We start from the raw sequence: 20,000 nt of genomic DNA on the forward strand, positions 1-20,000 counted from the left end.
CACCTACAATTCTAACTTAGTTACAAAGTGATCAAACTCGCTTATATCCCAAGGCCCTCTTATTAAACTTGTATCCCGCATTCCCGTGGGCATGTGAAACGCCAGCGGTAGCCTGTCTATGAACTTAATTTTAAGTTTAGGTTTACACCTTGCTTTTTTTCCGAGGTAGCAGCACTCATGAATATGGTAGTATATGTCACTCGCTTCGCTTCTTATTGTTTCGCTACCTTCTCAATTATATAATGCATGTTTTCTTAAGCGCTTTTTGGAGATCTTCCTGGTTTTCTATGCACTGCGTTGACAGTCAGTTCACGTGATTACGTGGGAGGAGTGATGATGTCACACCGAAACTCCGCCCCCATGTCTTTCCAGCTCAACTCCATTACAGTTAATGGAGAAAAATACCTTCCAGTTATGACCATTAGGCGTAGAATTTCGAAATGAAACCTGCCCAACTTTTGTAAGTAAGCTGTAAGGAATGAGCCTGCCAAATTTCAGCCTTCTACTCACACGTGAACTTGGAGAATTAGTGATGAGTGAGTGAGTGAGGGCTTTGCCTTTTATTAGTGTATATATATATATATATAATTCACTAAGGGCACGCAAGACAGTGAGCGCAAGCAAGACAGAGCCCCGCCCGCCAACTCTAAGACCAATGGATACGCTCGACAGAGCCCCGCCCTCCAACTCTAACCCTCCTACCGCGTCATGGGATACGCACGACAGAGCCACACATGCCAAGTGTAACCGTGCTTCCGAGTCCAGCATCGCTTTCGAGGCACACAACAACTCACCAAACACAGCCTCAGTTGCTTTCGTCTGTGCAAAAGTCCACATGCACCTCTGAGCCATGTTGACTTTACACCGCACGCAAGACAGAGATCCATGATCGCCAATTCACAGAGCCCTGCCCACCAACCAACTCTAACTAAGGGCAAACAAGACAGAGAGCCACGCCCACCAACTCTAAAACCATGGAATACGCACGTATTTAGTGTATAAATGGATATGAATAATTGCATGTAAACGATTCGCCAAAATCTGTTGTATGCAAACAATACTGTTTAAAACATTATTCTTTTTTCATCAGAAAACCCATTTCCATGTCTACTTGTATTAGTTTAAATGGCACTTTTATCACTCGCAATAGGGCGGACGCGCTGACTTATCGTGTCGACTGGGCAACACAGTGAATGCGGCGTCTTATCTACTGTATATATTTCTATGTTTTCCGTAGCTTGCTACAGGAAGGAACGCTCTCGACCACTGGCATTGGTTTCGCTCCTTGCTATTTTTGTTATATTGTGACGGTGGTTTCCTAAGCCTTTGTTATACTAAATTCCTTTCTCACTCTTTTCCGTTCCTGTTCTTACACTGCCATATGCTACGGCAGACTTCGGCTAGTACACTATAATGCTCTTACAGCAAAAATAATACATTTCAGTTGTTGAAGATTATAATGTAGAGTAATCAGCATTGTCTGTCGTTGATTTGTGAGTGGCTTGTTAACACTAGAATTACCAGAGCCTACGAAAAAACTCGTAATTCCGTCCCACCTTAAACTGCTTCTTAAATCCCTTCACACTTCTCCGCCAGCGCCCTTTGTCTTCTAAATGTGCTGATAAAGAGAAGCCGCTATTCCATCCCCCACCAATTTAGAACGTGCGAACTTCTCTCAGCTCATGCCTTGATTGAGTATCTGGGAGTGAAGTGGAGTTTTAGAGTGAAATAATAGATCGTTGTTTGGAACACACGCATTTCATGTCTGTTCCGTTTCTACAGTAATCTGTGTCAACACATTGTTAAAACAGAAACTTTTTTATATTCTAGTAGTAGATGACAAAATGTAGGCATAAACTATATAATGTATGAAGCCTGAAGTCCAAATAGCAAAGAAACATTTTCACAAGAATAACACAATTGCACTTTTATTCAAACATATAACTGCAGAAACAAAAAGCCGCCTTAACATGCGACATTGACACCAGTTTACTGTAACTGACTCCGTGGCTCAATAGACTCAGCCCCCGCTTGGGAATCAAGGGGTCGCGGGTTCGATCCTGCGCCCCTCCGTTTTGAGAAGTAAACTGCTCTTGTCTTACTGTTTTAGAATAAAAGCATACATTTGATTTCAGTCTGTAACAGCCGTGCAGTTTATGATCCTTGTAAAGGTTAGCTTTTTTTATTCACTTTTCACTCTCTCAGTCGCGTTCAGAATCAATCCATACAACCCCATCTGACACGGCTGTTTTCACTAAACCCCGGTTCTGACACACAAAGCTGGCGAAGCTGCCTTCTTAAGATCTCACCGTCACTTGCTTTTCGTTTATTGAGTGTTCCTGCCAGTCCCCGCATGTTGCTGTATGCTTTTTCTTTTGTACTACAGGACATGCAGAGGAAAGAATGGTAAAGACCAGTAACTTCGGCGCTATATGCAATCATCAGACACTCCCCATCTGCCCGTGTCGTTCAAGCACAGGAACATATATTGGTGTAAAGTATAACAAAAGTGCACTTTTATTCAAGTGCACTTTTCCATCGCCTTTTCCTGTAAGAAGCAGTGTACACTTCTCTCTATCCAGCATACAGCAACATGCGGGACTGGCAGGAACACTCAATAAAACTGAATAAAAAGAAAATCAAGTGACGGTGAGATCGAAGAAGGCAGCTTCGCCAGCGTGTGTGTCAGAACCGGGTGGGGGCGTTAGTATGCATCGTGGTACAACGCAGAGCTATAAGCGCGTCTGTATTCTGTTTCTTTTGTACTCGAGGGCACGCAGAGGAGAGAATAGTAAAGAGCAGTAAGTTCGGCGCTATATGCAATCATCAGACACTCCCCATCTGCCCGTTGTTTTGTTATACTTTTCAATACTTTTATACTGCTCAAACTGGCATGCTCAAAAATACACGTGTAATGCCACGAAAAGTGCACGCAGACACTTCATTTCTCAAACAAAACAAGTGCACTTTTATTCAAAACTACCTGTATAACCGAAGAAAAAAGAAAGCAAGTTACAGTAGGCGATTGATACGACACCTTGCATGGTGCAATGCTAAGAAGTGCAGATTTTCATTCCGTGCTATATGAAATCATCACATTCAAATATTAACAGTTCCCACACACCCAAGGACCGTCCTTCCTACATTTACGACACGTGTACTTGTTGCCGTGTACACACCTCTCTGTGCTTATGGTTTCTATTACACTGAATGAGCACCTGACACTGTACTTTCTTCCCTGGGGGAAGGTCCCCATCAGAGAATTTCCAGTTCTTGCATAAATTCACACCCGATCTGGCGCTGTTCGTTTTCAAATAATATTGCATTAGTGCGATTATATTTTCACATATATTGTCTCTTTCTTTCAGGTGTGTAATAGAAACCACAGCATAGAGAGAAGTGTACACTGCTTCTTACAGGAAAAGGCGATGGAAAAAGTGCACTTGAATAAAAGTGCACTTTTGTTATACTTTACACTAATATATGTTCCTGTGCTTGAACGACACGGGCAGATGGGGAGTGTCTGATGATTGCATATAAGCGCCCCGGTTACTGGTCTTTACCATTCTTTCCTCTGCATGTCCTGTAGTACAAAAGAAAAAGCATACAGCAACATGCGGGGACTTGCAGGAACACTCAATAAAACGAAAAGCAAGTGACGGTGAGATCTGAAGAAGGCAGCTTCGCCAGCGTTTGTGTGTCAGAACCGGTTTAGTGAAAACAGCCGTGTCAGATGGGGTTGTATGGATTGATTCTGAACGCGACTGAGAGAGTGAAAAGTGAATAAAAAAAGCTAACCTTTACAAGGATCATAAACTGCACTGGCTGTTACAGACTGAAATCAAATGTATGCTTTTATTGTAAAACAGTAAGACAAGAGCAGTTTACTTCTCAAAACGGAGGGGCGCAGGATTGAACCCGCGACCCCTTGATTCCCAAGCGGGGGCTGAGTCTATTGAGCCACGGAGTCAGTTACAGTAAACTGGTGTCAATGTCGCCTGTTAAGGCGGCTTTTGTTTCTGCAGTTATATGTTTGAATAAAAGTGCAATTGTGTTATTCTTGTGAAAATGTTTCTTTGCTATTTGGACTTCAGGCTTCATACATTATATAGTTTATGCCTACATTTTGTCATCTACTACTAGAATATAAAAAAGTTTCTGTTTTAACAATGTGTTGACACAGATTACTGTAGAAACGGAACAGACATGAAATGCGTGTGTTCCAAACAACGATCTATTATTTCCGCTCTAAAACTCCACTTCACTTCCAGATACTCAATCAAGGCATGAGCTGAGAGAAGTTCGTGCACGTTCTAAATTGGTGGGGGGATGGAATAGCCGGCTTCTCTTTATCAGCACATTTAGAAGACAAAGGGCGCTGGCGGAGAGGTGTGAAGGGATTTAAGAAGCAGTTTAAGGTGGACGGAATTACGAGTTTTTTCGTAGGCTCTGGTAATTCTAGTGTTAAAAGCAGACAGTTTGAACTAGTGTGTACATTTTGTTTGCAGCCTTTTGAAAATAAAGTGTGTTTTTGTTTTTACAGGCTAACAATTGTGGTGTTGGAGTAATAGGCATTACAGAGTGCAACTTTCTAAAGCCAACTCATAACAAACAGGATTTTGACTACACAAATGAATACAGGTAACAAAGTTGCTTGGTTTTTGCAGTATACAAATCTATATAATTTATTATTTATGCAGGTTTATTAAAATATCATTTATATTACTGAACTTATTTCATACTACATTCTCTTGGAGTGTTAGTGAAAATCTAAATATCACCAATTTGAATGTCAAAATATTTATATGTTTTGAAGTTGAGCGTCAAATTTGTAATCCTAAGCCTAAAGTGTTGAGGAATTTACTGCCCTGAAAACATTTTTTAAAATACAGTTATGCCATTAGTACTTACACATAGTGTAGTGGAGAAAAGTTAGATATCATTCAGCAAATTCCCACTAATTACGTTATAAATATGGTAATTATTAGATATATAGGTTTTCTTTGCATGGTTAACTGTTTGCTGCTAAATACTTTATTTATAGGGTCAGATATTACAATTTATAAATCGGCACTTGCTTGCCATCGGTACTGAGTGAGAATAAAGTGGTAAAATTACATCATTGGAGTCATCAGGTGGGTTTCCTTGACAGACCCATGATATCTACAGCGGGCTTAATCGTGTTACCTATTATTTTTTGTGCTTTACCCTCCACTTTTACTCCTTCGTCAACTTGGTGCCCAGTTTGGTAGTTACTGCCTTGTCCAAGGGCGGCACAGTGGCGTAGTGGTAGCGCTTCTGCCTCGCAGTTAGGAGACCCGGGTTCGCTTCCCGGGTCCTCCCTGCGTGGAGTTTGCATGTTCTCCCTGTGTCTGTGTGGGTTTCCTCCGGGCACTCCGGTTTCCTCCCACAATCCAAAGACATGCAGGTTAGGTGGATTGGCGATTCTAAATTGGCCGTAGTGTGTGCTTGGTGTGTGGTTGTGTTTGTGTGTGTGTCCTGCGTTGGTTCCTGCCTTGTGCCCTGTGTTGACTGGGATTGGCTCCAGCAGACCCTCGTGACCCTGTGTTCGGATTCAGCGGGTTAGAAGATGGATGGATGGATGGATGCCTTGTCCAATCACCTCACATTATTGGAAGGCCTATAATAATATTGACTGAAATACTCTGCCAAACATAAGTAATATGACGTTTTTACAATGCTGATAAATATTTAAAGAGTTAGCGTGTTATTCTAGATATGGTGAAAATCTGTTATTTTTTATGCAAACCCATATTTGCATTCAGACTGCTTACAAAAGGAGGCTTTACATTAAATAGTCTTCAACCAGGAAGAGTTTGTTTTAAAGGAGATAGCTGTCTGTTACTTGAAAACAGTGCTGCCTTTGCTTTTAACACAATTTTCAATTTCAAAATAAAAATCAGTGTATGTAGAAAGTGTCCTATTCATTTTGTGCAGCTTTTGAAAATTATCAGAATTGGCTACAATAAAAAGTACACATGTGATACTATAGAAAAGCAGACAATTTGCATATATTGAAAGTGTCCGTGCACGCTAGTATAGTAAGGGTTAAATCATAAAAAAACCTGCGCCTGCATATTTTATTATTTTTCTCTTTGAAATTGCAAACCAGTAATATTTTGCTGCTAAGCTTATGAACTTCACTTGCATGAGGTGATTACAAGCCAAAGAAAGTGTGTTTTATAAGAAATGGCGCCATTGTCTTAGAGATGCGGCTGCCTAGACCTCTTGCCTTGAGGGATGTGTGTGCAACAAGGAATTATTCATTTGGGTAGCCCAGTATCTTATATGTGGATCTCCCTGATTTAAACTTCCCAGCAGGAATTGATTGATAAAAAAATATCAGACACCTGCACAGGCTAAGGAGTAATGTTGGAAAGTTTCAGTCAGATGATGGACATAGGGTCAGGTGATGAGCATTTGGTAATGGTGAGAACTGCCAAGTGGACGTGATGAGCAGGACAAAGCACTGTTCTTATTAGGCTGGGAAATATTGATGGACCTAATTGGAGGCAGTTCCTTAGCTGCAAGGTGGTTGGGAGTCAGACAAGGATGAGTAATGGATTTTATGATAAGAATTGTAATAAAAGTATAGTCCCATCCGTTGCAGGGGCTCAAGTCATCTGATTTGGGTCTGTGAGTGCACCGTACAGTAAAGCTTGAATTTGCTGCCTGTCCTGAGACTCTGAGTAGCTTCTTTGGGGCTGAAGGTGCCTCTGCTACCTAATCTATTTCAACAATACCAATATTAGTTGCTGCTAACAAAAAAAATAATTGAAAACTCTTTTAATAATATCGATAAGTATTAAACTTCTTTTTTTTTTTAAAAAGTGTAGTATAAAAGTAACTATTTTGATGTCTGTGTCATGTCACATTAACATTACAAGCTTAATATTACAGGTTAACTATGCAAGCTTTGGGAAGTAAACTTTGGGATTATTGGAATGAAATGAGGTATAAAAGAAAGAATGATGATCCGTTTAGTTCTGTACCTGTAGAGGATACAGAGTAAGTATAAACATACCTTAATTAATGTTTGCATTTTACTGCAGGGTTGTTACCTTTCTCATTTATAATGTATTTATTAATTATTTTAGGTAGACTATTATCCCAGAGAGAAGTTTGTTTGTACCAGGAAAGTTTTATAAAAAGAAAAAAAAGCCAAGATAAAACATGACTGCAATTGTTACAATCTATACAGACACCTGCATGATTTCTGCAAATAAATACATTACCTTTAACTGTACACAATAATTGTATTTACATATAACATACTACATAAGCATCACATGCTTGTGTTTTGCTTTGCTTTTAGCAGCTGAGGTGTTTAATTACATTATGCCAAGGACCAAAGAGCTCTCTGAGATACTCAGTAGAAAGTTGTTTATGCTAATGGATCTGGCAAGCCATTTATAAGCAAGTTGCAGTTAAATTACTTCATGTCTGCTTCATGTAACATTTTAACAATTTTTAATATTTTATATGCCTTCATTATTAAAAATGTATTTATTTTAAAAACATAGCTGTATATCATTTCAGTAAGCAACCCGATCAAAATTGGGCACAGTGTGATGAATGCCTGAAGTGGAGAAAATTACCAGATGGTATAGACACAAGTAAACTTCCTGATAATTGGTACTGTCACATGAATCCTGATACACAGTTTAGGTAAGTAAACACAACCCAACCCTTATGTCCACCAGTCCAGCCTCTGAACTCACTTATTCAACTATAGGTAGAAGGTGGCTGAAGCCTGCCCTGGCAGCAGTGATGATAATGCAGGTATCATGAGCATCATGCATATTCATCTCTTGGCCAATTCAAACTTCATATCAATATAGCCTGATTATAGTTTTAAGTAATTAATCGTAGAAGTTGACTGGGTGTTCTTAAAGAACATTTTTTTCTATCCTTTAGCCCAAGGTTTATACTTTCTTACAAAACACTGTGCTATTTTAAAAATGTCATGTATTTAAAGAAAAATATAGAAAGTGAAAAAGATGTCAGATAATATAATCTGTTCATTAGCATACCTGTGTAAATCTTTAAGATGCTAAGTAGACTATCAGTTTTATTAAGATGAAAAGTATTATGTTAAAATCATTGCAAAGTTTAAAAATCACAAAACAAGCATTCTGTTCTACTGTCTTTTACACAGGAGTTAGGTTTCTTGTATTGTATTTCACAGGATTTTACAAACCAGAGTAATAGAAAGGATGCCTTTGCAGTCATACTATACACGTAATACCACAAAGTCAAAGTCTGCCATCTCATATCAGTATTTATTATACTGTACATTATATGGATTGTTATTTCTTATAATTTCTGTAATTTCTTTCAAATAGTAAATAGTGTTTGTTGAAAGTTGTACTTGAATGTTTGAAATGTTTTGTTTTAAATTTTTAAAATATACTTATTGATTGTTTGATAATTTTTCATTCTTTATACTAGACTTTGTAGTGCACCTGAAGAAAAAGAAGATGAAGATGAGGATCACCCAACTTATGAAAAGACATATAAAAGAGAGTATGTTTTTGTGATCTTTATTTTAAAATGATTTAATTAGTTGTTTGTTTGCTTACAATCCCCTCTAATAGTATTGATTTTCTTAATTGACATGGGCAGGAAAAGAGAGCTGTACTTGTATTCCATAATAATATTCTTATATTTTATATTATTAATGATTTAGTTGAATCAGAAGAGATTTGCATGTGTGAAAGTTAAAGTTTGTTCCAAAAATAATTACAATAAGTAAAGTTGGGTGTCTCTACTTTAAGATATAGAAATCTTACATTATGTACATACTGAGAAACATTACTGATTAAAATTCCTTACCTCGGTCCCCTAGAAGCTCACCATCTGTATGGTTAAAGGCAGAAACTAAGGCATTAACATTCTTGGTAAAGCCAACAGTTTTATAACTCCTAGTGATTTGTTTTCCAATAAATGCCAGGTTTACAGTATTTGGCCATATTAGATTTTCAAAAATGCTTTCTGCCCTTTACACTGTTTTTATTGAATTTTCAGCATCCACATTAAGAAATCAACAACCCAGATTTTTTTTCTGGATGCATTTTAACCAACTGTGTAATGGTGATCTTGCAATTATTAGTGACATGCTTGTGTGATTAAATAAAGTGAAGCATTTTTAAATACATTTTAAAAAATATCTAGCCTGATCTTGTGCTTAATAACACAGATAAAGCATACCAGGGTCGAATTGTGAAAACAAAATGCATTTAAGCTTACAAAATGTTTATTTTTCCAAGATTGCTGTTGAGTATGGGTCTTGTGTTTGCACAGAGATTCCATGTCATTTTGGCAATGAAAAAAAGCAAAATATTTTTGAGATTCTGTCATTTTTAAAGCAAATTAGTGGTTCAGTTTCAATTTTCTCATCACTAAAAAAAAAAGTTTGTTGTGTTATTTTGCATACATATTGCCTACTGCTGCCATTATCATTATGTACATGTGTGCTTTGACAGTCTAGTGAGAGAAAAGTTAAGTACACACATTGTATGCAATTAATTTACAAGGCCTGATGGGCATACATTTAGTATTATTCAGGTTGAAGTTTAGTTTAGTACAGATGCTTTGGCACTGGTAGTGGTAGTGCAGATCTGTCATTCCTGCCTCACAGGGCCGACTTTGCATGGAGGGGATGGTCAAAGTTCCCCACACAAGACCGGCTGTAAGCAGACAAGTAACTAAGAAACTTATTTTAACCACAAGAAAACAGTACCAGTAATCTGTGATAAATAGTATTTCCAGTTTATTTTTGTTGTTACAAGCATGCCTTAGGAATGTGAAATTTATGTTGTCTTAAATCATATCCTTTTCTGCTTTATAGTAGACATATTCGGTAAGTTTAAAAGCTTGTGTTTTCTTGTTGGACCCTGTGCCCTGTTAAGCACAAGAGCAGGCAATTCATTAATATGTCATGATTTTAAAGAAGTAACTTAAGCTTGAAAAATGTCAAACTTAATTTGTAACCAATTATTAGCAAGCAGCTGTCTGTGAGTGATTGTAAGGCCTTGTTCACACGGGCGTTAAAATCGAGCGTTTTTGCGTCAGAAGGCCGGGTGTTTTTACACGTAGGAGTCAATGAGAGTGTTCACACGGGCTTTGGTGATGTGCGTTTGTCCGGCTGCGCGTTTATACGGAATCAAAAAAACGTTGAATGCAGCTTTTTCTTGGCGTTCAAAACCCAACGAACGCAAAGAAACCGCTTCTAGTTCGTTTTCTGCTCGTTTATTTTACGCTTCGGAGGACCAGATATTTCATGGCGGGGGGGCATTTCAGTGGATAATATCGGTGTAAGCGCACACTCGACTACTGTTTCCTTACCTCAAAGTGACAAGTAGTCTGTCTTCGGGGCTAACACCGAGTCGCATATTGGTTGATCGGCGTGTAATGTGGCAAGTACCAGCTGCGGCAGACAATCAAAAGCGGAAACCGACATCCGACAGTAATTAAAAAACTTGCTCGGAAATTTTTGCATTTCTTCATAAAGCACAAAAACTTCCTTTAACCCGACGTTGTGCAGTCAGAGGATGAACCCAGTAGCGGCGGCGCATTTTCTCTCCCTACGTCGCCATATTACGAGTATTTTTAAAACAAGAAGATTAATATCTAACATAGCAAAATGGTCCATATTGAAAGGAGGCACCTCAAATAAAACGACAAGGGCTTTCATATCCAGTTCCCGACACTGCCTCCACAGGTTAACACACAAACTACAATTTGGGCTGCAGGCTGGCGTTAGGCAGAGACAAACGAACGGCGGTGTAGAAGTCAATCGATCGCCACCACAAAATGCAACATAAACGTCTAGGACGTTCAGAGCAAGTTCGTTTATCCAAAAACTTAACGCCCGTGTGAACAAGGCCTAAGTGTGAGGTTGAGTTCTGCTCAAGATGGAAAAGAAGTTTAAGGTCTGGGAAGATGCAAGTTCAGTACAATGATGTTAGAAATAAATAACGTGCATCCAAAAAACTTGTATTGCCATGTTCAGGCCTGCACCTAGGAAATTCTGGGCCCCAGGCAACTGACAGAGGTCGGGCCCCTTTCGTGTTTCAAATATGTACGTACAAACCGGATTCCAAAAAAATTGGGACACTAAACAAATTGTGAATAAAAACTGAATGCAATGATGTGGAGATGGCAAATGTCAATATTTTATTTGTAATAGAACGTAGATGACAGATCAAACGTTTAATCCGAGTAAATGTATCATTTTAAAGGAAAAATATGTTGATTTAAAATTTCACTGTGTCAACAAATCCCAAAAAAGTTGGGACAAGTAGCAATAAGAGGCTGGAAAAAGTAAATTTGAGCATAACGAAGAGCTGGAAGACCAATAAACACTAATTAGGTCAATTGGCAACATGATTGGGTATAAAAAGAGCTTCTCAGAGTGGCAGTGTCTCTCAGAAGCCAAGATGGGTAGAGGATCACCAATTCCCACAATGTTGCGCAGAAAGATAGTGGAGCAATATCAGAAAGGTGTTACCCAGCGAAAAATTGCAAAGACTTTGCATCTATCATCATCAACTGTGCATAACATCATCCGAAGATTCAGAGAATCTGGAACAATCTCTGTGCGTAAGGGTCAAGGCCGTAAAACCATACTGGATGCCCGTGATCTCCAGGCCCTTAAACGACACTGCATCACAAACAGGAATGCTACTCTAAAGAAAATCACAGAATTGGCTCAGGAATACTTCCAGAAACCATTGTCAGTGAACACAATCCACCGTGCCATCCGCCGTTGCCAGCTGAAACTCTACAGTGCAAAGAAGAAGCCATTTCTAAGCAAGATCCACAAGCTCAGGCGTTGTCACTGGGCCAGGGATCATTTAAAATGGAGTGTGGCAAAATGGAAGACTGTTCTGTGGTCAGACGAGTCACGATTCGAAGTTCTTTTTGGAAATCTGGGACGCCATGTCATCCGGACCAAAGAGGACAAGGACAACCCAAGTTTTAATCAACGCTCAGTTCAGAAGCCTGCATCTCTGATGGTATGGGGATGCATGAGTGCGTATGGCATGGGCAGCTTGCATGTCTGGAAAGCCACCATCAATGCAGAAAAATATATTCAGGTTCTAGAACAACATATGCTCCCATCCAGACGTCATCTCTTTCAGGAAAGACCCTGCATTTTTCAATAAGATAATGCCAGACCACATTCTGCATCAATCACAACATCATGGCTGCGTGGAGAAGGATCCGGGTACTGAAATGGCCAGTCTGCAGTCCAGATCTTTCACCTATAGAGAACATTTGGCGCATCATAAAGAGGAAGGTGCGACAAAGAAGGCCCAAGACGATTGAACAGTTAGAGGCCTGTATTAGACAAGAATGGGAGAGCATTCCTATTTCTAAGCTTGAGAAACTGGTCTCCTCGGTCCCCAGACGTCTGTTGAGTGTTGTAAGAAGAAGGGGAGATGCCACACAGTGGTGAAAATGGCCTTGTCCCAACTTTTTTGGGATTTGTTGACATTGACACCATGAAATTCTGAATCAACATATTTTTCCCTTAAAATGATACATTTTGTCAGTTTAAACTTTTGTTCTGTGATTTATGTTCTATTCTGAATAAAATATTAGAAGTTGACAACTCCACATCATTGCATTCAGTTTTTATTCACGATTTGTATAGTGTCCCAACTTTTTTGGAATCTGGTTTGTATATTTTAAAACGCCACTTAAAGGGCGGGCCCCTGACAAGTGTCATGGTTGTCTCCCCATTCACAAAAACCCAACAGTTCATTGACTTGAAAAAATCTGCCAGATGACTAGAATTCACTTTAAAGACTAAAGAATGCTACATTATTTTAAAGATATTTTCAATTCTTGGTTATTCTCCATCTGTCAGTAATGTGCATTTCAATCATTTTCATTATTTATGTTGTTTAATAGCTGGAAAGAAAAGAGGAAGTAAGGTTAATTATTTACAAATTTGTTTAATGTGAAATTTTTCTTTTTCAGCTGTTGCATTAATTACATATTAATTTCTCTTAACAAAAGGAAACACATGAAATTTGCTCATTTCGTGTGTTTATTTACATTATTATAGTACAGCAATTGTGCACAAATGTATTTTTATGTTTTGGTTATGCTGGTTTCCCTGATAACCCCTGATGCAGAGTTTATAATCCCCCTTACACCCCTAAAGGATCTAACATGTCAGGCTGAGAAATACGTATGCTTTAGTTTCTGTACTCCACCTCTTAAGCCTTGGAGAGCATATTGTTTTAAAACTGAGGTAACTTTTAAATGCAATGTATTTATGAATATATAGAGAAAGTTTAAAATACACGAATATGCATTACATTCTTACATTTTTTTTTACTTATTGTCTTAGATACATTTCATCTCCTTGCACTTTAAATAAACTTTTTCATCATGCATTTCCTTAATTTTGTGCAGTTCAGGGTTGGTGGTAGTCATAATGAGATTATTGGTATTTGCTTATACTTCCTAGTAATGTGCATGTCCCTAGAGACCTTGAATTGAGTTAAGAATATGTTATTCCTATATGTTACATATAGAATAGTGTGTGTGTGTGTGTGTGTGTGTACAGTAGAGGTCAAAGGTTTAAGCAGACCTTGGCTGGAGATTTTCAAAGTCAAGGTTCACAACTCCACACATATATGTTACCGTACAGTCCCTTACTATTAGCAAAATACCCGCGCTTCGCAGTGGCGAACTACTGCCTTAAAATTTTTATTAAGAAGAAAATTCAACCTTTTTAAACTGAGAGAAAATATACCAATAATTATTTGTTAAGGATCTCTTTGTATACCACATTGTCAGTTCGCCCTCCGGTTGTAATATGACCAAGCTGTGCGCTGAGCTTATTCTTGAGCATGCAACATACAGTTGGCCTTGTGAAAAGTAATCTTGTCTCAAATCTCACAGCTTGGATTGCTGCTGTCATAATCGGTTTGAGTTTAATGGTTTGTTTCAATTATGACAGTATTTGAAGGACTTGTGTTGAAGTGACTTTCGGCATCTGTCAAGCATTGTAAGCACACAATTGGTTTCATCGATAACTTCACATCCAGCTTTTGAGAGTTTAAACATTCATAAACATCAAAGTGTCTACTACTGAAATCATTACCTGTGAATCTAAGATGTTTAAGTGGCATTGGCGGTTGTCAAAAGGTGTAAAATATGTGGCCATTTCGGTACACTTGAAAGCGACAACCGAACAATTCAGCGGCAGCCATCAACTCACATGCAGAACCATAGGTGAAGGGCTTATGCACTCTTATAGTGCTCCTGTGTAGTATAATTATCTCGTCATCAGTCCACACCTTGAACCTGTTCCAGTCATTCAATACATAAGACCCAATGTTCCTCCGGATATCATGAGTGAGCCTGATATGGCCATGCAATATGTAACAAAGAGAACGGAAAAGGTAGGTGCCATCTCCAGGCATGGAAACCACTCGGTAAGTGACAGTTCTTTGATCGATGGTGATCACCTCGATAGACATATTAATGGGGGTACGGTTGGAACAATAAAGGAAATGGGTACCTGAACAATGTAAAGCAAGTCTGAAATACCTACACAATAACTACAATTGTAATAAACAAACAATAAAACAGTGGAGAAGCCGTGGATTAAATAAAAAGGCTGTAGTTACCAGCAGGGAGACGTGAATCCCGTGGTGAAGCAAGGAAGGGAATGTAGAGACCGGAGCGACAGACGGCCTTATATAGGCAGGCAGCCAACAATGTGGGAGGCATTGGAATGGGGAACCCAACACCGCCTCACACGGTGACCAAGCTGTAGGCTATAAACGTATATATGTACGTAAGTAGGATTCAGTTAGCGTTGGGAACCCGCGTACCAAATTTCTTGAAAATGGGCTTATAAGTAACAAAGACCGTTGGAAAGTTCAATATGGCGTCCGACAGTGGCATCATACCATCGAAATAAGTATGTACATTGGTTTCGGTTAGTACAGGGAAGCCGCCTACCAAATTTTGTGAAGATGGGGCCATAAATAAGAAAGTTCAACATAGCGGACGTTGTCAACCGTTATGCATAGAATTTCGAAATGAAACCTGCTTAACTCTTGTAAGTAAGCTGTAAGGAATGAGCCTGCCAAATTTCAGCCTTCTACCTACATGGGAAGTTGGAGAGTGAGTGAGTCCTTCCTTCCTTCCTTTGCCTTTTATTAGTATAGATATCAGATTTTAACAGGCCTCCACAATGACATTTTAACCTATTACATGGTGTCCATAGTGTAAACTGCCATAGGGAAATGGGTATTTACAAACTATATGTGAAATTTTCAAGGAGGGGAGCTGTGAAGGTAGGAAGAATATTAAAAAAATAATAATAAACAAATGATAATAACTGACAAAGACAAAAGTTATTATAACTTAGTGCAGACATTTTCCTTGTACAACCCTTGGTTATCAACAATTTCAGTTTTCGCAGTTTTGTTTTAGCCTACTTTCCTTAATCTGTTAGTGCCACCAAGTGCCTGACGTTTGTCTAGTGAAAGATAGAGAAATGTTCCAAATCAGGTGCTCCAAAATTCAAAATGAGGAAGGACTGAAAAAGGGTAGAAACTACTGAGAAATGTATTCCTTTGAAAATATTTTTTCTTATGTTATGCCAGATAAAAATTCCAGTGAATCGACAAGGGCAAAGTTTTAGCAAGCAGTTTTTGAAGAGGTTAATCACGGATGTGCACTGATAATTTTACAACTTACAGTAAATACCTGCCAGCATGGAATGTTCCTACACCAAATGACAAAATCAAAACCCTGAATTTGAGGAATATTTTACTTTGAATAAACTGGAATTGGCACCTTCCCCTGTGTCTGCAGTATTTTTTTCAGATACATTTGCTGTGGTCCAAATCCCAAAACGTGTATTGGATTGATTTGGGGCTTAAAATTCAATGGTATTGTCCAACTTGATGAAATTTTATGGTTGATTCATACCTTTTTGTTGGATTCTTTAGGAATCAGCTATGGAAACCTCCACTGTAACTATATAATGGAAAAACTGGATTTAAATAGGGAAAGATGGGTGATCCTTTCTAAAGACTGTTGTCCATCACTAATAATTGAATTATCCGTCATAATCCTGTATGCATTTGTTCACTCTTGTATTACTACCAACTTTACCTGTACTTTACCTATAGCAACTAGTTTATTTTTTTGAGCAAATTCTCATGTTATTAAAGTTTAAAAAGTCTACTTAAGGAACTATCATTGAAATATCTTAAAGCAACTTTTTGTTGCCTTAAACTGTTTAGATATTATTTGGTGCAGGATTCTGAACATGTAACATTTAAGATGTTGGATATGAGATATCAATTATCAATCCATTTTCCCAACCTGCTCTTAATGCTTTTGATGAAGCAGTCAGTCAGTGAGTTAGGATATAGCAGGTTGGATAATTAATGACTAACACAGGGTCACAGGGGTCTGCTGGAGCCAATCCCAGCCAGCACAGGGTGCAAGGCAGGAACATACATCGGGCAGGGAACCAGCCCACCGCAGGGCACACACACACCAAGCACACAATAGGGACAAATAAGGATCGCCAATGCACCTAACCTGCATGTCTGGGCTGTTTGAAGAAACCGGCGCACCCGGAGGAAACCCATGCAGACATGGGTAGAACATGCACATTCCACTCAGGGAGGACCTGGGAAGCAGACCCAGGTCTTACTGCGAGGCAGCAGCGCTACCACTGTGGCACCGTGCCGCCCCACGAAGCAGTGCATTAGAATTTTTTGAGTGCTAAACACTTCCTTTGAAGAGTTTAAATCTCCCAGTGTTCATTATGATGTGATATCAAATGAAAACACAAAGTTGTGCATGCTATAAAAAAGATAGAAGGCATGTTTTACCAAAAAGCCTTTTTAAGTTTGGCATGCATTTTGATCTTCAGACCTTTCTATAGATAAAGTACTTGTAATTTAATTTTTTATTATTCTTCTTACTAAAGTTGAATAGAATTTGTGTGCACAGTAATAAAAACTGCAAAACTAAAAACTTTAGACTCGCTTTTAGAGTTACTGCATAAATTTTACTTGGCAAACGAAACATTATGAGTAGTATTCTACCTGGGTGCCACCAGTGTCCATCTTACTGAAAGAAAATTATTTATACATATATGGTTCAAGTGGTGTTAATCTGAATGATTTGAGGGATTTATTCATCCTTTTTTTTCATAGTAAGTATATTAATGTCTTGCATGTGCTACAAAGTAGTTTTAAAGATAACAGGTCTGAGTTCTTGAATATTATACCACATTTTACACCTGAATTATCCACTACTATAATGTTGCCTACATATAAACTAATATTTCAAGTAGACCATGACAAGATGTTAAAGCCACTTTTTTCTTGCAAAGATCTCAAAGGGGTGTCTGCCCTGCTAGTTCTAATAAGACATGCAAAATATAAGAATGCTTGAGGATGCAGTTTTGCATTTTGCCCATTTTCTCATTCAAATATCTTGCTGGTGGATTTCCAGTACACCCAGTCACTTCTTTCAAACACCCCTGAAAAATAGGTTAACTAATGTTTTTATTACTCCATTGCTTATACAGGTTTTTATGAAACTGTCTCTGATCTCAAGGAATATGTGCATCCCATATACACTCACCTAAAGGATTAGTAGGAACACCATACTAATACGGTGTTTGACCCCCTTTCGCCTTCAGAACTGCCTTAATTCTACGTGGCATTGATTCAACAAGGTGCTGAAAGCATTCTTTAGAAATGTTGGCCCATATTGATAGGATAGCATCTTGCAGTTGATGGAGATTTGTGGGATGCACATCGAGGGCACGAAGCTCCCGTTCCACCACATCCTAAAGATGCTCTATTGGGTTGAGATCTTGTGACTGTGGGGGCCATTTTAGTACAGTGAACTCATTGTCATGTTCAAGAAACCAATTTGAAATGATTCGTGCTTTGTGACATGGTGCATTATCCTGCTGGAAGTAGCCATCAGAGGATGGGTACATGGTGGTCATGAAGGGATGGACATGGTCAGAAACAATGCTCACGTAGCCAGTGGCATTTAAATGATGCCCAGTTGGCACTAAGGGGCCTAAAGTGTTCCAAGAAAACATCCCCCATACCATTACACCACCACCACCAGCCTGCACAGTGGTAACAAGGCATGATGGATCCATGTTCTCATTCTGTTTACGCCAAATTCTGACTCTACCATTTGAATGTCTCAACAGAAATCGAGACTCATCAGACCAGGCAGCATTTTTCCAGTCTTCAACTGTCCAATTTTGGTGAGCTTGTGCAAATTGTAGTCTCTTTTTCCTATTTGTAGTGAAGATGAGTGGTACCCGATGGGGTCTTCTGCTGTTGTAGCCCATCCGCCTCAAGGTTGTGCGTGTTGTGGCTTCACAAATGCTTTGCTGCATACCTCGGTTGTAACGAGTGGTTATTTCAGTCAAAGTTGCTCTTCTATCAGCTTGAATCACTCGGCCCATTCTCCTCTGACCTCTAGCATCAACAAGGCATTTTCGCCCACAGGACTGCCGCATACTGGATGTTTTTCCCTTTTCACACCATTCTTTGTAAACCCTAGAAATGGTTTATGCGTGAAAATCCCAGTAACTGAGCAGATTGTGAAATACTCAGACCGGCCGTCTGGCACCAAAAACCATGCCACGCTCAAAATTGCTTAAATCACCTTTCTTTCCCATTCTGACATTCAGTTTGGAGTTCAGGAGATTGTCTTGACCAGGACTACGCCCCTAAATGCATTGAAGCAACTGCCATGTGATTGGTTGATTAGATAATTGCATTAATGAGAAATTGAACAGGTGTTCCTAATAATCCTTTAGGTGAGTGTATAATGTAAAGGTTAAAAGCTTCATGATGGACTTTTAAATACTACATCAATAAAGAATGCAAAGGTGATTAAAAAAAAATGTACTGCCAATAAAGAGGCAGTTCTGCTAGATGTGAAAGATATTAAGTGTCTTAGGATTTGTGTTGAAAATTGTAAAATAGTGGTAAGGTTCTAAATGACGTCTAGAAAAGATCTGCAAATTTGTTATCTAGGTTCCATACTAGGTGGAGATTTAAGGTGTACTATTCTGTAGTAGTATACATTAAGACTATTTCTTGAACTAAGGTTTATTTATCTTTTACCAGGGAGAAGATTAACAAAATGAAAGTGGATCACAACAGACAAGTAAGAGTTATCCACTGTTATATTGTTCTTAATTCACAGAGGGTCTTTATTTTGTGTATTTAAATTTTATGTACTGTATAGTTAAGAGGGTGAAGAAACAAGTCAGGCTGTATCCCGCTTGTCAGTCATTTAAACATTTTTCTTTGCTGATTGTGTCTTGTGTCTTTGATGATAGAGTACCCGTGCAATGCTGCAGAAGTTGGAAATCTTCTCATTTTACTTCTGTGTTTTTCTTTATAATATAGATTTGCTAAAGCATCACAGCCCTTTTCTTAACACTAGATTACTTGGTACAGCCAAAGCCTATTTGATGTCAGCAAACTGCATTTTTACTCAAATTCCAGCATATATTTTTTGTGTAACCAGTTTCTGTCTGACTAGAAGGGCAGCAAACTCTGACTTAATCAGTTCCATTATATGAATGCCTTTTGTTTGTGATATATTCGTCTATTTGCATAAAGTGAAACAGCTAATTCTGGTTGAAGCCCTGTCAGGGTGACCTGTAGTTTACAAAAGTAAAAGAATTATGGAGTAGAGCTAATTTATACATGAATATACACGCTTGCTTCTGAAGTGTGTGTATACGTATATACATGTATATGTGTGTATGTGTATATGTGTATACAGTGGTGTGAAAAACTATTTGCCCCCTTCCTGATTTCTTATTCTTTTGCATGTTTGTCACACAAAATGTTTCTGATCATCAAACACATTTAACCATTAGTCAAATATAACACAAGTAAACACAAAATGCAGTTTTTAAATGATGGTTT

General features: G+C 38.6%; 1 protein-coding gene across 1 annotated transcript in view; it reads left to right on the top strand.

Moving 5' to 3' along the window:
- The window catches only part of LOC120522978 (MORC family CW-type zinc finger protein 3-like), an 81,521-nt gene that overhangs the window by 42,824 nt on the left and 18,697 nt on the right, over positions 1-20,000 (top strand). The window contains exons 9-13 of the mRNA XM_039743849.1: positions 4,544-4,641; positions 6,922-7,029; positions 7,561-7,689; positions 8,473-8,547; positions 19,188-19,227. Coding sequence (XP_039599783.1) covers positions 4,544-4,641; positions 6,922-7,029; positions 7,561-7,689; positions 8,473-8,547; positions 19,188-19,227 — 450 coding nt within the window. The remainder of the gene's footprint in view (positions 1-4,543; positions 4,642-6,921; positions 7,030-7,560; positions 7,690-8,472; positions 8,548-19,187; positions 19,228-20,000) is intronic.

This window comes from Polypterus senegalus, chromosome 2 (genome assembly GCF_016835505.1).
Source record: "Polypterus senegalus isolate Bchr_013 chromosome 2, ASM1683550v1, whole genome shotgun sequence".
In the NCBI taxonomy this organism is placed as follows: domain Eukaryota; kingdom Metazoa; phylum Chordata; class Cladistia; order Polypteriformes; family Polypteridae; genus Polypterus; species Polypterus senegalus.